Source organism: Parasteatoda tepidariorum, chromosome 11 (genome assembly GCF_982258835.1).
Source record: "Parasteatoda tepidariorum strain Cologne lab strain chromosome 11, Ptep-v5.0, whole genome shotgun sequence".
In the NCBI taxonomy this organism is placed as follows: domain Eukaryota; kingdom Metazoa; phylum Arthropoda; class Arachnida; order Araneae; family Theridiidae; genus Parasteatoda; species Parasteatoda tepidariorum.
This window is the reverse complement of record NC_141765.1, coordinates 90,028,886-90,053,459: the sequence shown is the minus strand read 5'-3', so window position 1 is coordinate 90,053,459 and position 24,574 is coordinate 90,028,886. Positions and strand designations below refer to the sequence as shown.

The 24,574-nt window shown below is 30.3% G+C and overlaps 2 protein-coding genes across 43 annotated transcripts in view; both read right to left on the bottom strand.

Moving 5' to 3' along the window:
- LOC107452993 (uncharacterized) overlaps positions 1-18,091 on the bottom strand; it is an 87,366-nt gene extending 69,275 nt beyond the window's left edge. For 6 of the 40 annotated variants that reach the window (XM_043051435.3, XM_071187900.2, XM_071187903.2 and 3 more), the window contains exons 1-3: positions 17,504-17,913; positions 17,342-17,429; positions 9,536-9,695 (exon numbers count right to left, since the gene is read on the bottom strand). In XM_043051435.3, coding sequence (XP_042907369.2) covers positions 9,536-9,695; positions 17,342-17,429; positions 17,504-17,555 — 300 coding nt within the window. In that variant the 5' untranslated portion in view covers positions 17,556-17,913. Of the gene's footprint in view, positions 1-1,970; positions 2,117-9,535; positions 9,696-17,341; positions 17,430-17,503 lie in introns of those variants that run through there. The other 34 variants (XM_087154869.1, XM_087154868.1, XM_071187902.2 and 31 more) reach the window with 16 other exon arrangements.
- A 2,827-nt stretch (positions 18,092-20,918) lies between these two features.
- The window catches only part of Naglu (N-acetyl-alpha-glucosaminidase), an 86,805-nt gene continuing 83,149 nt past the window's right edge, over positions 20,919-24,574 (bottom strand). For all 3 annotated transcript variants that reach the window (XR_011638300.2, XM_016069664.4, XM_071187957.2), the window contains one exon: positions 20,919-21,078. Coding sequence is in view for 2 of the 3 variants with exons in the window: in XM_016069664.4 (XP_015925150.3) it covers positions 21,014-21,078 (65 nt within the window). In the remaining variant the exon portion in view is untranslated. The remainder of the gene's footprint in view (positions 21,079-24,574) is intronic.

Genomic DNA, 24,574 nt, shown 5'->3' with positions numbered 1-24,574 from the left:
AGGATGTAGATTATGGAACACTCTGCATTATAAAAACAAGATGTTTCAGTTTTCATAATTATCTATTGAATGTTAGTAAAAGATATTGATTTGATTGTGAAATATAATTTTCTTTTGTTTGATGTCATGTTTTTGTAGTTCATTAAGAAAAAGATAAAGAAATTTTTTTATCAATTTATGTGTGTATATCGGTTCCTATATATATATATATATATAGAGCAGGGGTTGCCAAACTTTTTTGATCATCGACCCCTACATAATTTTTCGAAATCTCCATAGACCCCCATAAAAGTAATTTTCTGTTAATTAAAATTAAACTCTATTAGATACTGAGTTTGTACATTTATTTTATGATTTTGAACATTTATTAAAGTAATAGTACATAGTGTAACAATAGTTTTATGAAAAATATATTAATGTTGAAATATAAATACCTCAATATTTATAAAATAATAAGTAATTATAAGTAGGTAGAAATAATAAGTAAAGTAACTACGGATTTATTGCTTCTTAATCAATGACATGGGTGTGCCTGGTGTTTTTTTTTTTTTTTTTTTTGCAAGGTTCGTTATATTGGGTTCAAAATTGGTCAATTTTAATCTTAAATCCCCTCGAAACTCCACATTTAATTTATTTCTGTTCTTAGTTAAGATTGAAATTACGTGACTGAAACCGGCTTAAACCATATAGGAACTTGGAAATGCTATCATAAACGGCTGAGCTATTTCGTAAAGTCTTACATATTTTTGCATTATATTTATATTTGTCAAAAATTTGCTTATTGTTAAATTTTTAAAAAGCGTTTTTGCTTCAGATCCCCATAATAATTCAGCAAGCTCATCTTGCAGGCTGATGTCCACGTTTTCAATTTGAGCAGAGAATGGCACAATAATCCAATCAGGGATGTCAATGTTTTCCAAATCAACAAAACGCAGTTTAAAATCGTCGCTCAATTTTTGAAGATTACCTGTATATATTTCCAAGTCTTCTTCTTTTATTTATAATTGTCACATATCTGAAAAATACTGGTAATCCTTCGACCAATCGACCCTTCCGGTTCGGATCGACCCCCTGGCTCAGATCGACCCCCGCTTATGTTAAATAGACCCCTGGGGGTCTATATAGACCACTTTGGCGACCTCTGATATAGAGAGAGAGAGATATAATAAGGGCAAGGGTAATATTTTTCACTTTTTCTCAAGAGACTTGAAAATAACAGTCTTAAGTATGGTCTCCCCCCCCCAATAAATTTTATCTGATTATGCCAATGGGACAAATGCAACCTTTTTTTAATTTTACAGTGTCCCATATTAGCAATCTAGGATAATCTAAAGCAAACGTTCCTGGACAAAATCTAAGCATGAAATACATGAGAATGCACATAAGAAAAAGTGGTAGGGAGAGTCATAAATCACAGTGAAAGCTGGCTTCAACCTCCTGTGGTGCAAAAGGTCATTTTTGCTATGGGTAATTCTGTTGAAAAGGGTTTAGAAGGAAATTTTGATTCTGATGATTAGAATTATCGAAAATAATTTAAGGTTTACGTAATATGCATAAAACCTAGAATTAGAATATTAATCTTAAGTTAGAGAGAGTGTCTTAAGCTTTTAATCTATCTTAAAATTTTTCCAAAAATGCTAAAAATAAACTTGTAATTAAAGCTTATTTCCCAAAATTCAGTCCTTTAAAGAACATGTTAATTTTAGAAAGGTTTTAAAAATACTTAAAATCTTCCAACAAAAAATTTTGTAAGGAAGCTTAGTAGTAGACATTTCGAAGCATAAAATGAAGCAAATAAAATTCCAAAATATGAATTAGTGACTAAATAAAGAGTAGTCTGAGAATCATATAATTCTCCATAGGCTAACATAGGGAACGAGGAAAGTAGAATCTCACTCCAAGACACCCTCAAGTAAAGCATTCCTTCAATATTTAAAAAAAAAAAAAATATTTAAAAAAATTTAAAATACCTCCCCCTCTTTTTCTGAGAAAGGTTTCCATGTCTTTGCGATCAGTTCTTTCTCTAACATGTTGTTCTATTTCTTTAAACCCATCAAGTGGAACCAACAAAGAGAAATTAAAGATTTAAACACAATGAGGAAACTAAAAAAAAAAAAAAACCCCAAAAGAGAGTGTTCAGCAAATTTAAACAGAGTATCATATGAAAGATGCTGACGGTGAATTATTTAATTTTGAATACTTTGAATTTAGAAAGCTGGAACAACATTTTGTAAAATTTCCAAAAGAATTAGCATTTTATTAACCAAAACTGTAATTTGATTTTGTGGAATTTCGGTTCATTTATTTCTTAGTTGAATCACTTATTTATTTTTAAAAAATTAATAGCTTTCTTCTTGCGGAAAAAATTGCTTTTTTTGATATTACTGCTAGTTTTAGTTTCAATCAGTATTGTTTTGGAAAAATATTTTTTAAGCGGTAAACTCAAAAGCTTGATAATGGAGCAAAAAGTTTACTAACATAAGAAATATGTTCTTATAGTTACCGGGATGAGAGTAGGCAGAAAGTAAAAAAGAGGAAATCCAAGAATAAATATATATATATATAAACAAAAATTTGACAAAAAAAGTGCGATTTTTAAACTTGTAAACCATGTGATTATAAATCCCTATATGAGGCTTTTAAATCACGTGAATATGAAACTCTACATTGAATTTAAAAAGTGCGAAAATACAAATCATGATGAGTAATTTTTAGATCAAGATGCATAATTTTAAAATCGCGCAATATTACAAACGCAAAAACGAATCACGACATTGGATTTTAAGCTCGCGTAGCTACATAGGGTTTTAAAAGCTCGTAAATACAAATCGGGATATTGGTTTTTTAAATCTCGTAAATAAGAATCGCAATGTACATTATTTAAATGGCCTGAATAAGAATCGCAACGTTCAACTTTTAAATCAGGTTAATACGAAAATCGATGTTTGATAATAACATCGCGATTTTAAAAATGCAAAAATACAAAACACGATATTAGATTTTTAAATCTCGTAAATACGAGTCATAATGTACGATATTTAAAAAGCGTAAATAAGAATTGCAATGCGCAACTTTTAAATCAGGTAAATACGAAAATCGATGATTGATATTAAAATCGCGTGAATAAAAATCGAGATATTTGCAGAGTCTGGACTTGGGATTTCTGAAAGGTTCGTTTGAATTGTTTTTTGTTTACACAATAAATAAAAATTTACAAGATTAATTGAATGAGCAAATAAATATTTTCACCGCAAATCCACCTCAGATTTTTTTTTCTTGCTTTTTTTGTTTGCTTTCACTCCAGAATACAAGAAGCAGCGACGTCTAAATTACGAAAATACCAGCTATCCCATCGACGGATAAAAAATACGGAAAATCTTATTTTCTGTGCGTGAAATCAGAGAAAATAGCTAATATAAGTAAACATGCGGAAGGGTTAGCAGCTAGGACGTAGTTTGAATTTTCTGTTTTTCTTTGAAAATCGTAAATAAATATAATTATTTGACTTCAACGACTGAATTTTTTTTAAAAAAAAAAACTGGATATTTATAAATAAATAAAAAAAAATATTAAAAAAAACGAAACTTTTAGAGAATCTGAGTTTTTGATAAAAAGGCTGAAATTCGAGAGACAAAGGTGAAAAAAATCTCATCCCTGTATAAAGGTCAACCAGTTTTATCCCAAGGAAATGATTTTTAGAGAAACTTCAGAGGGAGGAATGAGGACTTCAATAATTTCGCTCCGCGGAAAATTAAATTCCTCATAAAATATTTTAACTTGTGCAAAAAAAAATAAATTTCAGCGGTAATTAGCGGGAAAAAATGGAAAAATCTGAGAAAAAGCGGAAATCCGCGAATCCGCGGAAGAATCTCATCCCTGTAGTTAGAACAATGGATAGTTAAAAAATGTGTAGGAAAAAAGAAAAAAAAACACTTGGAATTATTACAATAATCAGGTTAACAATAAAAATACAACTTTATAATTTATATCTCAAGAGCTTTTCAATGATTTCTTTCTAATTTGGACATTAAAAATAACAAAAAATAATGAAACAAATTGACATAAAAAAAATCCCCATGAGTTATTTGCAAATTTCAAACCTAAATATTTCATTTTTTCCATATTACCATAATATCAGGAAAAAATCAAAACAATGTTAACAGAAAAAAAGGTCTATCAGAAACAGTCTATTATTTTCTTAAAATATGCAGTGCCATAATAAAAACAATAGTTTGTAAAAGAAGTTATTAATTCTAAATAAATTTTAACATTTAAAATCTTAGCTTCTTATATTACCGAACTTTCAAGGGGAAAAACAAAAATGAAGAGGAAAAAGCCTATCGGAAATGCTCTTTATAACCTGCCTAATACAATCTCTGATAAAAGAAAATTATTAAAATGAAACATGTCTTGGGAGAAAATGTTAGAAACAGAAGAAACCCCTGCATTTAATCTAAAGATACTTAATATTCATTATTCCTGTTCCTATTTAATCTTTGTACAAAATACCAGTGATTACATGTTAAGAGTTTAATCCAAAAAAGCTTTACATATACGCAGTAATCAAAACACTATCTTAGAAATTTCTTTTTTTTTTTTTTAATTTATCATATTTTCTCCCATTAATTCCCTCTCCTTTTACTAAAAATTTCAAATTCTACTTAAACCTGACCTTGACACAACTCTGTGTTTAAATTCATGTAGATGTGCCATTTATGGACAATTTTGTGGTGAATTTTTGAATGCACCAATTGTTCTTTTTCAAAAAAAAAAAAATAAATAATAAAAAATTACATTTTTTGCATAAATATCTTAAAATTCCAGTTACTTGAGCTTCTGGGATAGTCTGGTTTACATTATACTTCTTGTTTAATGATGAAAACTTCTCCACCATACTCAAGCTGCAACATTCTAGCATCTTTAGATTACATCTTGGACAGCTTCAACATTACTGTGTGAAATCTATTCTTAAAAACATCAATGGTTGCCTCAAAGTTAATGGAACATTTGCAGTTTTAAGGACATAGCTTAAAACTAATTAAAACCATGGGGATAAGTCCTATTACCACACAAAGTTAGGAGGATTATTCAGTTATAAGTTATGGATAGTTTTTATGGCACAAGTTGTCATATAAATCATACTGATGCAATACAACAACCTAACACATAATTTAAAGCGTCCCAAACTACAGGCCAAGCTAAGGAAAGTTTCAGGATGTTAAAACTGATTTGAAGATTTTTCTTTTAAGTTCCAGTCAGTTTTATGTCTGGTTGAATCGTATAAAGATCAGAAAATTTATGAAGAATTTGGTTCTACTTGTAAAAAGTCTAACCTCAAAGTAAGAGCTCCAAGCAAATGCTGCACTACACAAAATAAATTATTAAAATTGGAGTAAAAAAAATCTTGAAATAAAATATTAAAAATTATAATAACTTTCCTATTTATAATATGAATCCTACAGTCTTATGCTCAGTTCCGTTCCTATAATCAAGTCCAGGCGCAAAGAAGTTGTCCTGCTCGTATGACAATTCTAGCTGACACCCACAGCACCAAAGTTTTATCTGTGGTGAAATAAACAGAATTAAACTGCAAAATGAAAAATTAAGAAAATACAAAAACAGCCAAGGTTCTTCTCTCTTGCAACCAGGCCTAACAATTTCCTTAAGATCTATTATGCTCTTTTTTAAGACACAGGCAAATATAATGGCCTACTTGTCAACAGTTAAAACAAACAAATGAAAGACTACGTCCAGGTGCAATGGTAGCAATTGTTCCACAAGTTGGAAACAAACAGGTGAACGGTCCAAAAAACATTTCTGAGCCAGGATGAATCTGTGGACTGAGGTTCAAACTGTTTATAATTTAACTAATGATTTAGCTAACAAAAAACATTTGTGCTAGAGCCTAGAATGGGCAGATTGACCAATGAAGGGCCGGATGCCAAAATATTTAGACACACATGTTGGCAGCAATTGATAGTAGAGTAGAGAACCGATTATCCGGAACGATCGGGACCATCGCTATTCCGGATAACTGATTTTTCCGGATTTCTGAATCGCTACAAAAAGCCGTTGTTTTTTATTGTTAAACCCAACTAAAAAAAAAATATTTAGAAATAATCTTAAAAAGAAGAAAAAACGATGAAGTAATACACTAATGATTATTTCCAAAATGATGGTAAGGTAAACATCTTTCAAAATAAAAAGAAAAATCCCAAAATCTTATGAGGAAAACATCATTTTTTTAAAAAATGGCAGATAATTTATCGAGTTTCGTTCCGGTTTCTTGATTTCCGGATAACGGGTTCTGTACTGTAGTAATTGTAATATAAACATCATTGTTCTAGGCACTAAATTCTTTTTGTCAGTAAATCTTGTAATATTTTTGCATAAAATTGAATACTTTTAAATGTTTAAAATGAGATGCTGTAAAACTGATTACTTAGAAGAAAAAAAAAAACAGAATCGGAATCAATTTATCAGAAATAAAATTTAGATAAATTAAAATAATTAAAAATTATGGAAAAATTCATGTTTTTTTATCATATTATATAAGTCTATTGAAACATAAATTTTAACATTAAAAAATTAGTTCATAGAATTAAATTTAAAAAAATAAATTTTTTTGTTTTTATAAAAAATTGAAAGTAAAATACTTTGATTTAAAGAAAGTTTATAGGGTTAAAAATTATTAAAATTAAAATAAACCCCTTAAGTGAAAAATAAGAATTAACATTTAGTAGGAAATATACTTTAACTTTAAAACATTTATTTTAAATTAATTATAAGAGGCAGGAGTTAGGAGAGGGAAGAAAAAGGGAAAAAAAACATTAATTTTGAAGGAATTATTTTGCTTAGCAATAAAAAAACTATTAAGATACTTCTCTACAACTTTTTACGACCAACACTTTTTTAAAATTTGCATTACTTAATTTGATTAAATTTTTTAAAATTTAATGATATACAAATCATTTCCCAGCATATGATCATAAATTACATGAAATGGTCTAAGAAGGAAAATGGTTTAAAAAATTTGTTAATGGTTATCCTGTAATTTGCAATATTTTTAAATATTGTGATAATTTTATCTACTTGATCATGTGATAGCTTTTTCAAGTTATAAAATAAAAATTTAAACGATTTTGCTTAAAGACTGCTCTATAATTTTGAACAGGCCAAATTCATTCCGGAAAACTGTTTTTTGACAGAAACTGTTGTTGTAGGCAGTATTAAACTTATGGCAAATAACTTCATCAGTTTCGAAATCTGTCCCAATGTTTTTCCTTTCCTGATTTTTAAACCGAAGTGAATACAAATAGCGATGTGTAATTTTTTAATTGTTTGAATACAAATTTTTATGTGTGATTTTTAAATTACGCAAATAAAAAACATGAAACATGTTTTCAAATAGCGTGAATACGAATAGAGATGTGTGGCTTTTAAATTGCGAGAAGACTCACAACACATGATTTTTAAAATGCGTGAATATTAGTCGCGATTCGCCTAAATATGCATCACTGTGTATGATTCTTGAATTGCGAGAAGAACAACATATGATTTTTGTTAACACCTGAACACAAATCGAGATATGTGATTTTAAATCTCGTGAATACGAATCGAGCAGGATGATTTTTAAATCTCGCTAATGTTAATACGAAATGTGATGTGCAATTTTAATATCGCATAGATAAAAATTAACGTGTGACTTTTAAATTGCAAGAAGAATCAAACTGTATGATTTTTAAAAAGCGAAATTTGAATCGGGATATATGTTTTTGAAATTATATGACAATAAAAAGATTAGTTTGAGTGTGTGTTTTTAAACTTCCACATGTTCATGGGACTAAAAAAAATTGCACATGTTTTGAATTATTTCTTTTGCAAAAGGGACTGCGTTTTACATGAATTTACGCATCTCGTTTTTTAAAATTCTCTTCAGGAAGTTGTCGATTTTGCTAAGATATGTAATTACTTTTTAAGTTACAGAAAAAAATTAAAACTGAATCGAGTTTCATGAGTTGTAATATTGTGTGTAAAATATCAGAATTTTTTTAAATCACAGAGAAAAACGTAGTAATAACTACCAAAAAAACTATCAAAATTCTTTTATATTTACAATGAAATCGACGTAAATAAAGCGCATCAAAAAGTGATTTATTTAAATTCATGTTTCAAAATTAAAGTGTCGCAATAGGGTATAATAAAAATATTGAGACTTTAAAAACCTTGTAGAAATGTGTAGCAATAATTTCCAAAACAATGATTGAAAAATAATTTGATTCGCGATAAAATCGGCACAAATAAACCATGTCAAAAAATGACTATCTAAATTAGCAAATCCTTACTCGCGATAATATAGTGTTAAAATATCTAAAGATTAAAAACAATGAGGAAATGCTTAGCAGTAACTACAGAAAAAAGGATCAAAAGTCATTTAGATTTGCTATGAAAATTGCGCAAATAAAGCGTTTGCAACTTTCAAAATCGTGATTTCAGAAATTTCGTAAAAATGGGTAGCAATAACTACTTAAAATTCTTTGGAATAACGATGAAATTGGCATACTTGAAGAACGTCAAAAGTGATAATTAAAATTCGAAATTCGTGTATCGTAATAATGGCGTATTAAAAATTTTAGGATTTACAAAACTATGTTTAAATCTGTAGCGTTAGCCATATAAAAAAAAAGGCGGACGTAAACGAAATTGATTGAGATTGGGTGTATCAAAAACATAAATGCGTAAATTTCAAACTTACGAATAAGCTTCAAAATCCTGGCCTTATTTCAATTCAAATCCTGCATATAGTTGAATGAATTAATCTTATTGTATAATTTTTTCTGAAATAAAGGCTAAGTAACAGTCTGTGGGTTCAATTCAGTATTTTCTAATTAAGAGCAGTATCTTCTAACTAATCATTATCAGTCAGTCGTAAAACCACAAGGTTGACTAATTCAGTAAACTAATAATTCTTTAACAGTCTTACCTCGATAATTAAAAGAATTGAAAGGACTTTATTCCTTGTACAATTCAATTATTGACTACCAAAAATTAATGTTAACCATTATATACAAGCCTCCTAATTATGGCATATCCCAATCTATGACTACCAACTACAAATCATGAACTGTAACTCTCAATGCTGACTCACACACTCATTGATCATGTATGTGTTATACTTTATGTCTGTAACTAAGCTCCTGTATTATACCAGTCTTATCTACTATATGACAACATCCAGCATTGTAATTATACACTGTATGTTTTTAACACAACTTTTGATAAATTTTAAACATCTTTCAAGTCATCTTTCAAGTATATTTAGGTTAGGTGGTGCAAAAGCAAATATTGTTCCTGAACAGTTAGCAAGCCCCTAAAACTGATTTATAATTCTGAACTGGCTGAATTTATAATTCAATTTTTTTTGCATAGTTTCCATGGAATAAATCTGTAAATTCAGACTGTTCCCTTTGTTAAGAATCAAATTCAAATTTATCAAATGTGAAGGTGACAAAGCAAACAAAAGAAACATACTTACTTCAGTTTCATATTCCACCGTTGTATCTTTAAGTTTTGCCTCATAAGTATCCAAGCTATCATAATTAACTTCTCGAAAATGCACAGAACCACCATTTAGAACTTGGCTAAGTTTAGCACTTTTAATTACATTTTTCAAGATAGTATCTAAATCATCTTCACTGCAAAAAAAAAAAAAAATGCAATAAATTAAAAATTTAAATAAGTAAGAGAAGAGCTATTGGAATGACCCGAGTTTAATGTGAAGAATGATAAAAAGACTTAAAGAGTCTTGTAGTAGATACATACACATTCAACATAAAATTATCGGAAGAAAACAAATCCCACTGAAGAAGTAAAAATCACCAAAGGTTTTAACCACTTGTCCAGCAGGAGTCATTTTCATTAATAAGCAAGAGATGACACACACTGGACACCATGAGTTGCAGAGAAAAGAGGATTCCTCTACATCAGATCTAGAGAAATGTTTGTGTTTCTTTATAAGAAACAGTTGCAGTCTGGTTGGTTGCAACAGTTCAAAGTATAGGAAGGAATGGGGGTGTTAAACTTTGTTTAACATAAACGCAAGAAAATGCTTTGGACTGATCTTAAAGAAACAGCCAACACCCACAGAAGCCATCTTACCACAACTGCCATACCCCCCCCCCCTCTCTCTCCATAGGTCACGAAAATAAAGTAGACTTTTTAACCACGGTGACACCATTGGGCTGAGTATCTACAGATTCCTTCTTGAAGTGATGACAACACCTAGTAATTCTAGGAGTCTTCCTTTTTCCCCTAGGTGAAAAAATTTTCATTCTGGCATGGTGGTGTGTCCTGATGTGCATTAAGGTAATGCAACTAGTAAAAAACATAATTTTGTTTTTGAATAAACTATTCTCAATCTTTGGTCATCATAATTGAATTAGCACATTTATGGTTTGTTAATGAAATGTGTGTACAATTTAAATATTTAATAATGTCCAAACCTTTTAACACTAAACATACCAACATTTTGAAATGCAATATAACATAAGAAAACTGATCAGAAGACCGACTACGGTATGTTTAGTATTAAATAAGATGTGGAACGTGTGAAATAAAAATATGGCGAGTTTTATTTTTAATCTGCAATATTTTTCTTATCTGTCTCATGTTTTTACTCTAATTTTCAATTCATTCCCTTTCAGCATTTTCAGATAATGTTAATTCCTTTTTTTAGTAAATTTCTTAATAACTTGAACTAATTTTTAACAACACAAAATTTAGTACCTTCACTAGTATGTTTGGCCAGTAATTATAGTTAAATATTTTATATCCTTCTAAAGGGATATTCCATTTTCTTTCTTATTTTTTTTTGTATTTAATTCGTTCGTTAATAATTTTCTTAAATTCTATTTTTAAAAGTTAAACAACCCCAATTAGTATTATAAGACTGTTAAAAATAGGTTTAAATCATCAATAGGTAAATAACCCACAAATTTAATTGTCACTAAAATACCATTTTTTTCAATTTTAGATGATTCAATGACTGTGTCAATGTCATATTCTGGAACCATCAATAAACTGCTTGGAAAATGTGATAACAAATTCTATCGTTTAGCTATCAAAGATAAAAAATGTATTGGATATAAATTGCAATATCATCAAAAACTTAAAGAGGACTGTTTTTGCCCCATAAAAAGAGAAAAAGCAGGTTTCTTTGGTAAAAATAAAGAACCCTGACTATCAAGACTTATTAAATGTTATAAATAGACAGTGGATAATATGCAATTGCATACGTGCATATGCAATTGCATATTTTAGCACTTTTTGCCATTTGTGCATATAAATGCATAAAAAGGTATATTTGCTCTTACAAATGCATATTTTCAGCATTTTATGGCTTTTCCCTCCTAAAACCATATCACTACTCCTTTTATGTTAGCATAAGGAACGCTTTAAATTTTGTTTTGTCGTTCTTTATCACCTGAAAGGGTCAGCTGGATTGATGTTGCTGGGGGTGATTGCAATCACGTGAAAAAGATGTAGATATGAGGTGTATGCCGGGAAGGGGGGTACAAAGGGCCCACCCACACAGACATTCGTCATAGAAACCTCAGAAAGGGATGGTCAGATATTCTATGAAGGGATGTCTTTTCCTGGAATAAATAATTGTCAACCTGTGTGGGAAAAATAAGGCTTCTGTGGTAGGTAGAAAATGACCTCCCTTTTCTGTGATTGATTAGTTAAAAGGTGGAGTGAATACATTTTCGGAGAGAGCTGCTATTCTAACATATTTCGATAGTCCATCCAATAGATAGATAGTTTCAACATCCATCAGTTGAATACGTAGTTAGTGAAGCTTCGAACGTGATTTTTGACAGCTGAATTTTATAATATGCCAAAAATTAAGTCGACTAAATCAAATTTAATGAAGACATGGATTTCGGACTATGGGAAGGACCTTACGACCGATGGGGAAATAGCATTTTGTGTGATTTTTCAAAAACACATTTCCTGTGAGAAAAAGTACCAAATTGATCAACATATAAAGACTAATGGTCACTCCGCGAAGAAAAAGCAGAATACAAAAGGATTTGTTCAAAGTTTATTAACTATTCCTGTTCAAGCAGCTAAAAAGGAAAGTGATTTTTCTAGTGATTTATGCAAAGCTTTGGCAAGCAGCAATATTCCTTTAAAAAAGTTAAATACTCCAAACTTAAGACAGTTTTTAAAAAAATATTGTACCAATCAGAACATTCCCGATGAATCGACTTTAAGAAAGAACTACCTTCAACCGATATATAACGAAGTACTGGATGATATTCGACGAGATATTGGAGATGGCCCTAATATGGATTGAAGTCGATGAGACGACAGATAAGTGCGGTCGCTATATTGCTCATTTTATTTGTGGAAAAATAGATAATATTCCTACTCGACCACATCTTCTAGCAAGCAAAGCCCTTGAAAAAGTCAATCATTCAACCATAGCAAGGTTTGCCAATGATTCTATCAGATTATTATGGCCTGATAGAGATGGTTCTGAAGATGTTTTGATTTTTGTCAGTGATGCCGCTCCGTATATGGTCAAATCTGCAGCAGCACTGGAAATTTTTTATCCCAGAATGCTTCATATTACATGTTTGGCTCATGCTGTTCACAGACTGGCTGAGACTGTCCGAGAAGTATTCTCCTCTGTGAATGATTTAATTTCTAGTATCAAGAAAGTTTTTCTCAAAGCACCTGGGCGCATAAAACTGTATAAAGAAATGTATCCTGATTTTCCCTTACCTCCACAGCCTGTGATAACTTGGTGGGGTACATGGATTGAAGCTGCACGTTTTTACGCTAATAATTTCGATGCAATAAAGTCAGTTGTAGATGCAATTGACAGTTCCTGTGCTTCTTCAGTTTATGTCACAAAAGAATTACTACAGGATATCTCTTTGCAGAAGGACTTGGCCATAATTGACACTCACTTTTCTTTCTTATGTGGAACAATAACAAAGCTCGAAACACGAGGTCTTCCCCTGGCTGAGGCCATATCCGAAATTGACAAAAATTCGACAGTGCATCAATGCTCTTCCTGACTCAGTTGGGAAGAAAGTAAAAGAAAAATTGTGTTTCGTTCAAAACAAAAATTCGGGTTTTGCAGCAGTAAGGAAGATAAATGATTTTCTTAATGGAAACGGAACTGAACTTCCAGAGAAAGTAAAACCAATGAGTACGAAATTGTACAAGTTTTGTCCAATAACATCGGCTGACGTGGAGAGGTCATTTTCTGCTTTCAAAATGATCTTTGAAGACCGACAACATCAATTCACTCTTGAAAATTTGGAAAAACACTTAGTTGTGTATTGCAAAAAAAATTATTCAGTTTAATAAAATCTTTCCGGAAAATGCGATGATTTTTGTTCTCTCATTTATCATACTTCAGTTTTAGGCTTTTTCTTCAGAAATGTGTAGATTCAAGTAAGAAATATTTTGCTTTCTTCCTTTTAACAAAAAAATGTTTTAGCTCTGTTTGTTGGAAAAAGTAAGTAGCAGTATTTAAATAAGTTGAACTTTTAATTTCCATTTTAAATGCATATTTCTAGTTTTAAGAGCATATATTCAAGTTTTTTAGTGCATATTTTGTCCGTTTTTAGTGCATATAATCCCCTGTCTAGTTATAAACAATATACAAGACTATTTCTTATGCTAGAATATAACTGTTAATAAGTTTTGTCAGTTGTACACATTTATTTCTTTTAAAAATAAGCTAAAAATGAAATGGTTTTACAAATAATTTTTGTCTTTTTAGACACACAAACAGCCATGTATTTGAGTTCTGATTAACGGTACACGGATAATATATGATAATTAGCGTGCGCTCAACTGATCTTCACTTAAAAAAATGCCACAAGCCTGATCATTTACAAGGGCCGATGGAATATTAAGGCTATATATTTCAACTAATAAGCCTTCAGAAAATTTTAAGCATCTGCTAGTGTTTATAGTTAGAGTACATGTATGTACTTATATGGTTTGAAATTAAAACTCATGCTATGTTTAAAGATTTTTATATTACTACCATTAGGCATTTTTATGGAATTTTGTCTCCAACTCTAGATCTCCACAATTTAAAAAAAGTTATTTTTTTAGTTCATTTAAAAATTTCTTAAGATAATGTGGAATACGTAAAAAGTAAAATTAATAAGCCAATGTGAAATTAAAAGTCTCAAAAAATGCAATTAACTGACCTAAACTTCCGAACTTTCTTCTATCTCAACTCTTGAAACAATATCTCAAAATTCACTCTTTTCGCTAACAAAAAATCCAAATTCATTGCACAGAAGATCGGTTTAGTCAAAGAATTGAACTTATCGAGATAACACTTAATACATGAAAATCCGATCATTAGAACATTACTTATTCAAAGTAGAAACTTTTTTTCTTTCCTGTAGGTATAAATGTGATATTTTTAAAATTAAAAGCAATTTATAGAGTTTAAATTTTTTTTAAAATATTCTCACAGGGGATACGATAAGTTTTATAACGTATGTGAAATAATGGCAAGCCTTAATTTTTGTGTTTTAATAGTCTTAAAAATAAAAAAGTGGTAGTAGAATATATAAAATTTAATTCCAATAAAAAATGTTGTTGGTCCATAAACTTCAATAAATAACTAATTCCAATTATAAATTGATAATAGTACTTAACTTTTGTTTCATTGAAATGATTAAGTTTGAATTAAATCATTAAATGGCTTTTTAAAATTTTATTCATAAGAAAAGGATAATTATGCAATTATAATGCTAAAATACATATAAGGAATCTTAAATTTCTTAAAAAACAAATAACCTTTCTAGGGTCAAAAAAAGAAATAACATAAAAAATGTTTTAAATTTCTGTAAATAATAGATTGACACATGCAAGCCTCAGCCCCCCCTCCAATGCTATGTACTTCTGTTTTAACAACCAATTACTAAAACAACCACCTAATATTTTAAACATGTTATATCATAACAGCCTGTTATTTTATCACAAGCTAGTATTTCAGAAAAGATGGTTTTTTGTCCCAGGCTGTTATTTCAGAACAGGCCACAGCCTTGTCTACTATTTTGTAGCAGGTTAAGATTATCCATCACATTTCAAATAATATACAGTACAGAACCCGTTATCCGGAAATCAGAAAACCGGAACGAAATTCGATAAAATTTCCCAGCATTTTTTTTTTTAAAAAAAAATTTTTTTTTCCTCATAAGATTTTAGGATTTTTCTTTCTTTTTTGAAAGATGTTTACCTTACCATCATTTTGGAAATAATCATTAGTGTATTCCTTCATCTTTTTTTCTTCTTCTTAAGATTATTTCCAACAAAAAATGTTTTTTTGGTTGGGTTTAACAATAAAAAAAAACGGCTTTTTGTAGCGATTCAGAAAACCGGAAAAATCAGTTATTCGGAATAACGATGGTCCGGATCGTTCTGGATAATCGGTTCCTTACTGTATTCTCAAATGATAATATTCTGCAGAAAAGAAAAAAATCTATTACAGTCAATTTGGAGATTTTTTTTACCCTTTATAGTGAATTCTCCTTTGACATTAAAATTACAATTAAGGGCTACATAATATGTGATATTTTGAAATTAATGCACAAATTGTTTTGAAAGAAAAACACTTAAATAATCCAAGAAAAGTTTATAATTGTTATAAAAGGATTTGTTTCCTTAAAAATTATACTAAATTCGTAGACAAATGCTTATTCGGATTATTTACCTTTTTTGAATAATCAAAAAGCTGGGATTATGCTCTATTTGTATTTAATTAGTTAATGTTTTAGCTCATGCAAATTGGTAAAGCTCAATCAATTACATTTTAGTACAAATATCTTTTTTAGTTTAAAACTATAAAATGTTCGATTTATTTAAAAAGTTGTAATGGATGAGGTTGCAATGCATGCAGTAAGACTATTTTAAGGTATTTAAATAAACAAAATTATCAATCAATATCAGCAAAATTCACTAAATTTGTAATGTAAGAAAATGTAAATAATTTTACGAAAGTGGCGTCAAAGAGAATAAATTAGTTAACAAAGGATATATATATATATATCAAGTGAATGCCTTCAGATCTAGAAAAATAATCTGTTTCTCACAGAGAAATATGATGATTGTGAAGTAATTATGGGGGCTGGCGAGCCGCAGCGAACATGGGCCTCTGCTAAAATTATGGGATTTAAATAAAATAGTCACTTAAGCACAATTTTGGTTACTAGATATTCAATTTAATTATGATTTGAAATTGATTAGCTCTAATTTATAATTTAAACTTACAAATTTTTTTGCAACTACAGATTAGTTTAGAACTTTCCGGGGTTCAACATAACGTAATTTTAAATCAAATATCCATCTTGCTTAGAGCAAAATGCTTTTGTTTAATTTATTATCTAAGAAAGCTTACACAGTAAAATAATTAAAGCATTAATTCATTTACTACCGAGAAAGAAAGTAATATGTAAGAGTTTTGATGAAATTGCTGATCAGAAAGGAAATATCAATAGTCGAATTGAAAAATCAATGTCTCAGAAACCAGAATCAAAAACTTAAGAGCCTTTCCATGAGCTTATTATATCACTTTTCTGTAAATGTGTGAATTCCAATTCGGAGACTTATTTTACGCATAAAAGCATTACAGTGTCAGGTTTCTGGGGAGATTTCTGTATCTGTGGCAAAATAATTGCCAAGTCTTGGCAATCCCTTCCAGGCAGCGGCCCACGAGAAACTAAAAAAACACCCCATCACAAAAACGGACCAACTGGTAAGGTATAACTCGTAGTCACTCCCAGGCAAACATCTACATGTTTTTTTTTTTTAAAATTTGCAAGTTTAGAATCTATTTGGCAACTTAGCAATTGCAGTTGGCACGACAGATCACGATATGAAAATATCCATTGTCATCTTCTATTTTTTGTACCACAACCAAAAGATCAATATCCCAAATGCGTGGGCAGTAAAACACTGAAGTTAAGCATCATGGACTGCAGTCAGTAAGTGGAAGAGTGGCCACTTCGATCAGCCTGCGTAGTGACCAAGGGTTCGCAGTTTTGGTCCTCGTTAAACTGTTCTACAGTAAAGTGCTTGACTTCGCGAGCAGGTCATTGGGCTATCAAAGCAGGGGAGCCATCCCTCTACAGAGGATCAAAATCAAAATTGCAATGGCATGTCTTTGGATAATCCTCAGGGATGTTTCTCTGACCGTCCCCAATAGCCCATTATGCAGCTCTAGTTGAACGTAAATAAAGTACTTACCTACCTACCCAATGCGTTGGAAATAAGATATATTTAGAGAGATAAAACTTACCTGGGTAATGCATTTTTAAATCTATACTTCAAGTACTGCTTCACTCTGGAAGGTGTCACTGATGATAAATCGCACGCATTTATAACATCTATTAAAAAATTACACTTATTAGGCATAATTGAAAACATAATTTGATGTATGGTAATTATCTCAATAACTTACTGGATATGTGAAGCAGGAGAGTTTTGATCGGAATATTTATAGTTCCAGTCATCTGGTACACTATTCTTTTATAAAATATCCGAGAGTAATGTTCATATATCTAGCGTGCTGAATACATCTTTAAAAGATCACATAGGAACCCGTTCCCTGCTATTTTTGTGTTTAAATTTACTAATATAGAAAGACAACTTTAACATTAGAGGTGCAATGAGCTATATTTATTTACAGAGGTTTAGGTTTGTTTGTTTATATTCTTGATCCTGAGACTTTTGTCTCTACGTACACGCGCTGCGATAAATGCGCATGCGCAAAAGTATGTTTGGCTGTGCTTATTTTCCTCACAAATGGATTTTCGAAAAGTGTAACCATGTAGCTCTATCCTCGGCTGAAATACCTGAATTGCTGTTTACTTCTGTGTAATTTTCTTATCTCCGTAGTTGTAAGGAAGTTAACAAAAAATGAATAATTTTTTAGTCTTGATTTTGTATTGATGTACTTAATGTGTATTACCATAATAATTTGATAGGTATCAGTTTTTTGAGAAGTTAAAATTTGTCCACATGATGAATGGATGGACAATAACAATCCCGAGCTCTATACCTGCTCTAGTTCCGGTTAGAAAGTTTGCAACTGCTTACTACAGCTTATTTTGCTAGGCGATATTTTCAAACCGATAATTTTGTTTTCTATAAAAGAAATAAATTAAATGATTTCTGAGTTCAAATCTGCCATATTTCATAAGATATTAAAGTTATTACGTAATTCTAGTGAGTTTAAAGTGAAAATTTGATTTAGTTATTTAGAGATATATTGTTAAAAGAGGTGACATGGTTGCTAGATTTTGAATAACTCGCTTTTTTGGCAGTCTTGATATGGCTTCTTTCCATAAGTTTATTACTGTTTGTTCTTGTTGCAAGCTGTGCACCATCTTACGTTAGTGTTAGCACCTTTAGCATTGTAAACACAAGTATTGTTAGCATCGTAAACACAAGTAATAAGTAATCAAATACATGTGCAGTTTTTCTACATTTCATTTTTGTCAAGAATTCTTAAAAAAAAGGTTGAACTCGCAATTATAGAACAACCTACATACAATTAAATTGCGTAAATGTGAGTGGCGGAAAGAATGCTATTCCTCGTCTTGTTTAGTTCCCAGCATGAGACTGCATTAAATTAAAATATTTTTTTAATTTTGCTGTAAATAATCAATAAATGAATTTTAATAATAAACACACTAAAAAAAATTTTAAAAACTGAAGAAATTTCATATTTAATTTACTTTATGTTTTATAAAATGTTGTGAGCAAAGATGCTTAAAAATTAACTCTGAATATGTAATTTTTGATTACAATAAATAATCAATCAATAAATTTTTAATAATAATCATGCTGAAAAAAAAAGTCCTTTTAAGAAATTTTGTATTTAATTTTCTTCTTTTATACAATCAATACACTTTTTTGAAATAATAAATATTTTTAAATAGTCAAACTAAATTCTGTCCTACTGATATAATTCTGCACCTACAGAAATAAATATGGATGGTGTTTTCTACACTAGGGAAAGCTGCAAGTTCGGGACTGCCTAAATTTCCGGGTTACTGTTTCAGTTGTATTTTAAAGCCATTTGGCATCATTGTGTTTTGAGATTCTTGCAAACAATGTATTTGATTACTTATGTTTACAATGCTAACAATACTTGTGTTTACAATACTAAAGGTGTTAACACTAACGTAAGATGGCGCACAGCTTGCAACACGAACAAACAGTAATGAACAAATGGAAAGAGGCCAAATCAAGACTGCCAAAAAAGCGAGTTATTCAAAATCTAGCAGCCATGTCACCTTTTTTAATAATAATTAACAAAATAACTAAAACACATTTTCACTCCAAACTCCCCAGAATTACATATTAATATTGATATCTTATGAAAGACGGCAGATTTGAGCTCAGAAATTATCTAATTTATTTCTTTTATTGAAAATAAAATTATCCGTTTGAAAACATCGCCTATCAGAATAACATGTAGTAAGCAGCTGCAAACTTTTTAACTGGAACTAGAGTAGGTCCCGAGCTCGAGATTGTTATTGCTTACATTTCTACTGAAAACACCATCCATATAAATTTAAAAAAATTAAAGGAATATTATTACATTATTGTAAAATAAATAAAAAGTATTATTTTTCTTAAGTATAATTTTTCAAAACAGACGGTATTCGATTAACGGACTCTCTCGACTATTGTTTCATACCACTTTACTGGTTCCTCTGGGTGTCCTTTTTAAATAATTTCTGTTTTTCGAGCGAACCATAATATTAAGTCTCACCTCCTAATTTTTCTATAGTTATTTTCTTTGGTATGCTAGCACATTATTTTACAATCTATATCTGACCGAGTTTCTATGTAATATTTTAATATTAAAAGGAAATATGGGGCATTATATCTATGCAGTATAGGAGTAAAAATTTTAAAAAAGTATTTTAAATTTACTAAAGAGATCTTTGAAGTTAATAAGTTTGAATAAAATATCAATTTTCAAATTTAAATATGTAAGCATATTTCTATTGATATGACGTTGTTTGAAACCAAACTATTTTATTTATTTATTTTTCTTGATTTAATTTATTTGAAGATTTTTCACTGGTTTGAAAAGATTTGTTAAGTAAAAAAGTTGCTCCAACACTGAACTCAGACAAGCTTGTAAAAATGGATTGGATTGATTATGAAAATTTTAAATCAATGTGAAAAAAAATCTTACTCAAACCAAGATAATTTATTTTAAAGTTATTGCTTTGCCTCAGTGTGACTTTTCCTTAGCGGAAAATTATACATAAAACGCTGGCTCAATCAGCTCAAACTGCGTGCTTATGAAAATGGACGCAGCAAAATGCTTGTAAACGGACGGACATAGAATTTCGTATTTTAACCTTTTATTTAGGAGTTCTTTATTTAAAGAATAAACTAATGAACCCAAATATATTTACTACGTGATATCGTCCATTTGCACCAATCAAATTTTATGAGGTTTTCATAATAGCGTTAAAATAATACTTCTCATAATTTATAATAGTCCGTTTTAGAACTCCATTCTGCGGACGTCTCAGCAATTTTCCGCTAGATTTTTCCTCATAATTATTATGGTTTAAATAAAGTTAATTTGTTAAATTTGAGTTGCGCATTTCAAATACGCATTTAAATTTTATTAAATACTCATTTCTAGCTTTGTCTAGTCGTTCATGATAAAATTTGGTTTTAGGGGGACAGACCTGAAGTTGTTCAGGAGAAAAGTTCTCTACTGTAAGTTGTTCATGAACCCTCATCTTTTAAGATCTGTATATCAATAATTATTTGAATCTATAATGCAAAATACAATTATGTGGTGTTTTTCACAGTATTCTTTGAAAAATATATAAATGAAACAAAGTTATTATGATTTTATTCAAGAAAAGAATCATTGCAGTTTTCTTTTTGTAATTTGAGGAGGTATTCCAGAGACTTTGAGATGACATGGTCTTTATAAATTGCTCAAAATATTTTCATACTTGAGAAACAACTTCTTTGAAATTTCAACAGGTTCACCTAAGATATGAATTCAAGAATGTTATGATAAAATTCAGCAATTGATATTCAATGTAACAAACATTTGATGCCGGAAGAAAATATTTCTTAAATAAAAAATACTAATATTACTAAAGGAATAAACACTTTTATTAATACTATTGGGTAAATAGCTCAGTGAATACGGTTTAAATTTGATGATACGGTTTAAATATGATTGATATGAAAAAAAAAACTGTGTTGTCTTTCTGTATAGTATTTTTTTCTACATATTGTGCCATTATAACTAACATTAATTTTTTGAACTTACTTTTTTCTGACGTATAGAGAGTAAAAACTTAAAAGGAATCCACTTAATTGAGTTATACAATGCACGAAATAAAAAAAAACCTGAATAACTTGTGATCTAATAATAATATCTTCTCAATCTTAATGGTTCGAGGGGGATGTTCTTCATTTATTCAATCTTAAGGGTTCGAGGAGGTGACCGCAAATGTACTAATTAATTTGTGCAGACGATATTTTAAGTTACAAAATCAGACACTAAAAAGTTCTTTCTCTGAATGAACACACCTTCTTTTCAATGAATAAGGATTTTTGACTCCCGAAAAATGGGCCGCATTTTGGGAAATATGGACCCAATGGTTCAACATAATGGTCAGGAAGGATATAACAATGTTTCTCCATATCTCGTGAACGTTTTATCCAAATGAAAAATTTTTGCAGATAATTATAAAATTCATTTATTTGCCGATATTTCAAAATAAAAATAGAACTTTTAGCAAATATTTGTTACTTTTTATTATTTTATTTAATAAAAGTCGAAAAGCTTTGAAGTATAAGGTGTAAAAATTTTTACATCATTTTAAAGAGGGCAATTGTAGATGGCAAAACACAAAATCTGAGGGAAATCAGTCAAATAGTTCCTGAGAAATATGAAATTTTGAAAAAGTCGTATTTTTAAAGTTCAATTTCTATACGACCAATTTCGGACTATTCGACCGATTTCGCTAAAATTTTGTATTTTGTTATTGTGACGCTTATCGTCACTTAATTCAGAATCACAATAAAACATTTAAAATAGATTTATCGTAAATTGCAAGAAAAGTAAAATTTCTGAAATCAAGTGTAATATATATGTTGGCTTGAAAAAAAAACAACTTTTTTGTTAAAAAAAAAAAAAAAATTCTATCACAATCATGTATATATATGCATAAAAATATGCTATACTGAATAAATTGAATCAGAGGAATAATTTACGCTTTAGTAAGTTAAAAGATTAATCTTTAAAGGCTTCAACAAGCAACATGTATATGTATATTTAATTTCCCTTTTAAGAAAATGGAGAGACTTCCCATATCTGTTTTCATTTCAGTCATTTTTCTGCTTGCGGTCACATTTATTTCTGTGCAAGCCTATGAAATCAAAATGTGCGAAATAACGCCTCATGTGAAAATGAGTTGCAGAGCTTTAAACTCCACAGAAGCAGAAAGTTTAGAGTTGCCACCAACGGCATGCCTTCGGACCTCATGCAACAACTGTGTTCTATCTTCGCAAACATTAATAGTTCAGCAGGATGAGACCCTTACGTCACCTACAAAGTTTCTGTCCAGACCAACCAACAACAATGGCAATATATCTTCCTTTTTGTGTTCAGAAACAGACTTGGAGAGAGGTGATGCCATAGCATCCCCTTGTGAGTGTTCATCGGAGAACTGCACAGGAACTCCTGAATTCTATTCTTTATTCCCATGCCATCCTCATGCGACATGCAAATGTGTTGTTAGAAAAGTCACATATGAACTACTCCGTTTCGAATCTAATCGCGGGATTTTAAACACGACAATGATTACCTTCGACATATGTCTATTTAGAAAACCTTTTATAGGTCGGAAATCGAGACGTCCTCTTGAATTTGAGAGCGCACAATTCATCCAGCATAATCTCACTCTAATTTTCAACGAACCTGTAGTCTCTTTACCTGGACCGGGTAAATTAATCGCAAGAATTTCAGGGAATGAAATTATATTTAATGTCGAAAAGGATTTAAACGTAATTTTGCCAACAGAACTAATAGCTTTTAAGGAAAAATTAACCTTAATCTTTATATCAACCGATGGGAAAGCGGTCCATGGAGAGATCGTGTTAGAAGGAAAAGCCATTTGCCGTTCCACGAATTGCATTTTTTGCAAGGAATTTTTGTTCCAAATTAAGTGTTGGCCTCGTCATATAGCTTACACAGTTTACGTTGTTCTTGTCATACTACTACTCCTATTGATATGATTACTACTCCTCCTATTGATATTTTTAAGGCTGATTTTTAAAGGACTAGCAGCATTTCTTAAAGCATCACTTTACATTTTATTAATCATTTTTAAATTACTTAAAAGTATTTTTCGATTTTTCTTGCTGGGAGGAGCTATAGTTGGTACAACGACGCGCCGTCAGTTGCTTAACTTACACGATTTTTTGGAAAATAATGCACAGCAACAAGCCAGACAGAACACATTGCCCTTACTATTGCTTGTATCTCTTTTTGCAACTGTCGCAAGTGACTGCACTAGCCATTCCATCATCTCTTCGGAACTACAGAACTGTCAAGTAGTTAATGGACAGCAACACTGTGCTATTTTTACTACAGCGGAGATAACATTAAAAAATCTTGAGTATCAGACCTGTTTGTGGTTTCAGGACACTCATAAAAATAACCTTTTTCACCTAAAATTAAAACTCATCTCTGCGCAGTGTAAGTTTTCTTCAAAACGATTATATTTTACATTTCCCGTTCATGAAAAAACCATCAGTCAGTTGGCCTGTCCTCAAAATTATTATTGTACTTGGGGTACACATTGCACACCTAATAAGGATTTTGAAGCACTAACTGATGAAAGCAAGGCATACCCAGGAACAACAAATTGTCACCCGTCTAGTGTGAGAAGTGGCTGCACAATTATTTCTAGGATGGGGTGCTTGTTTTACAGAGTCTTCTATGTTCCTGATCTTCGCCACTCATATGAAATTCGTTCAATAAAAGGACACCACTGCTCCTATACTATCGCTATTGAACGATCCGAAACTAAAACTTCGGAGTTTTTGACATTTCAACATGTATTACCTGTTGTAGACGGTGATATATCTCTCTGTTAATTTTGACAATAATAATTATTTACTTATCATGATTATTTTTCTTCTCTTCTTTTCCTCGTGTCACACTTGTGCAAAAGTATATGTATCTACACAATGATTATGTTTCTTTTATATACATTTTGCTTAAGTAATATTTGTTTTTGTGTTTCTTGTGTTAATAGAAAAAATATTTTTTAATTTTATTATGAATGCATGCTACTTTTATGTTTATAATTGGTACAATAGAGTTGTATATTGGAGAGATACTTGCCTATACAGGTAGCAAGAGTTATTTTTTTTTCTCTTTTTTTTTACTGTTCATGAGGAAAATGTGACGCTTATCGTCACTTAATTCAGAATCACAATAAAACATTTAAAATAGATTTATCGT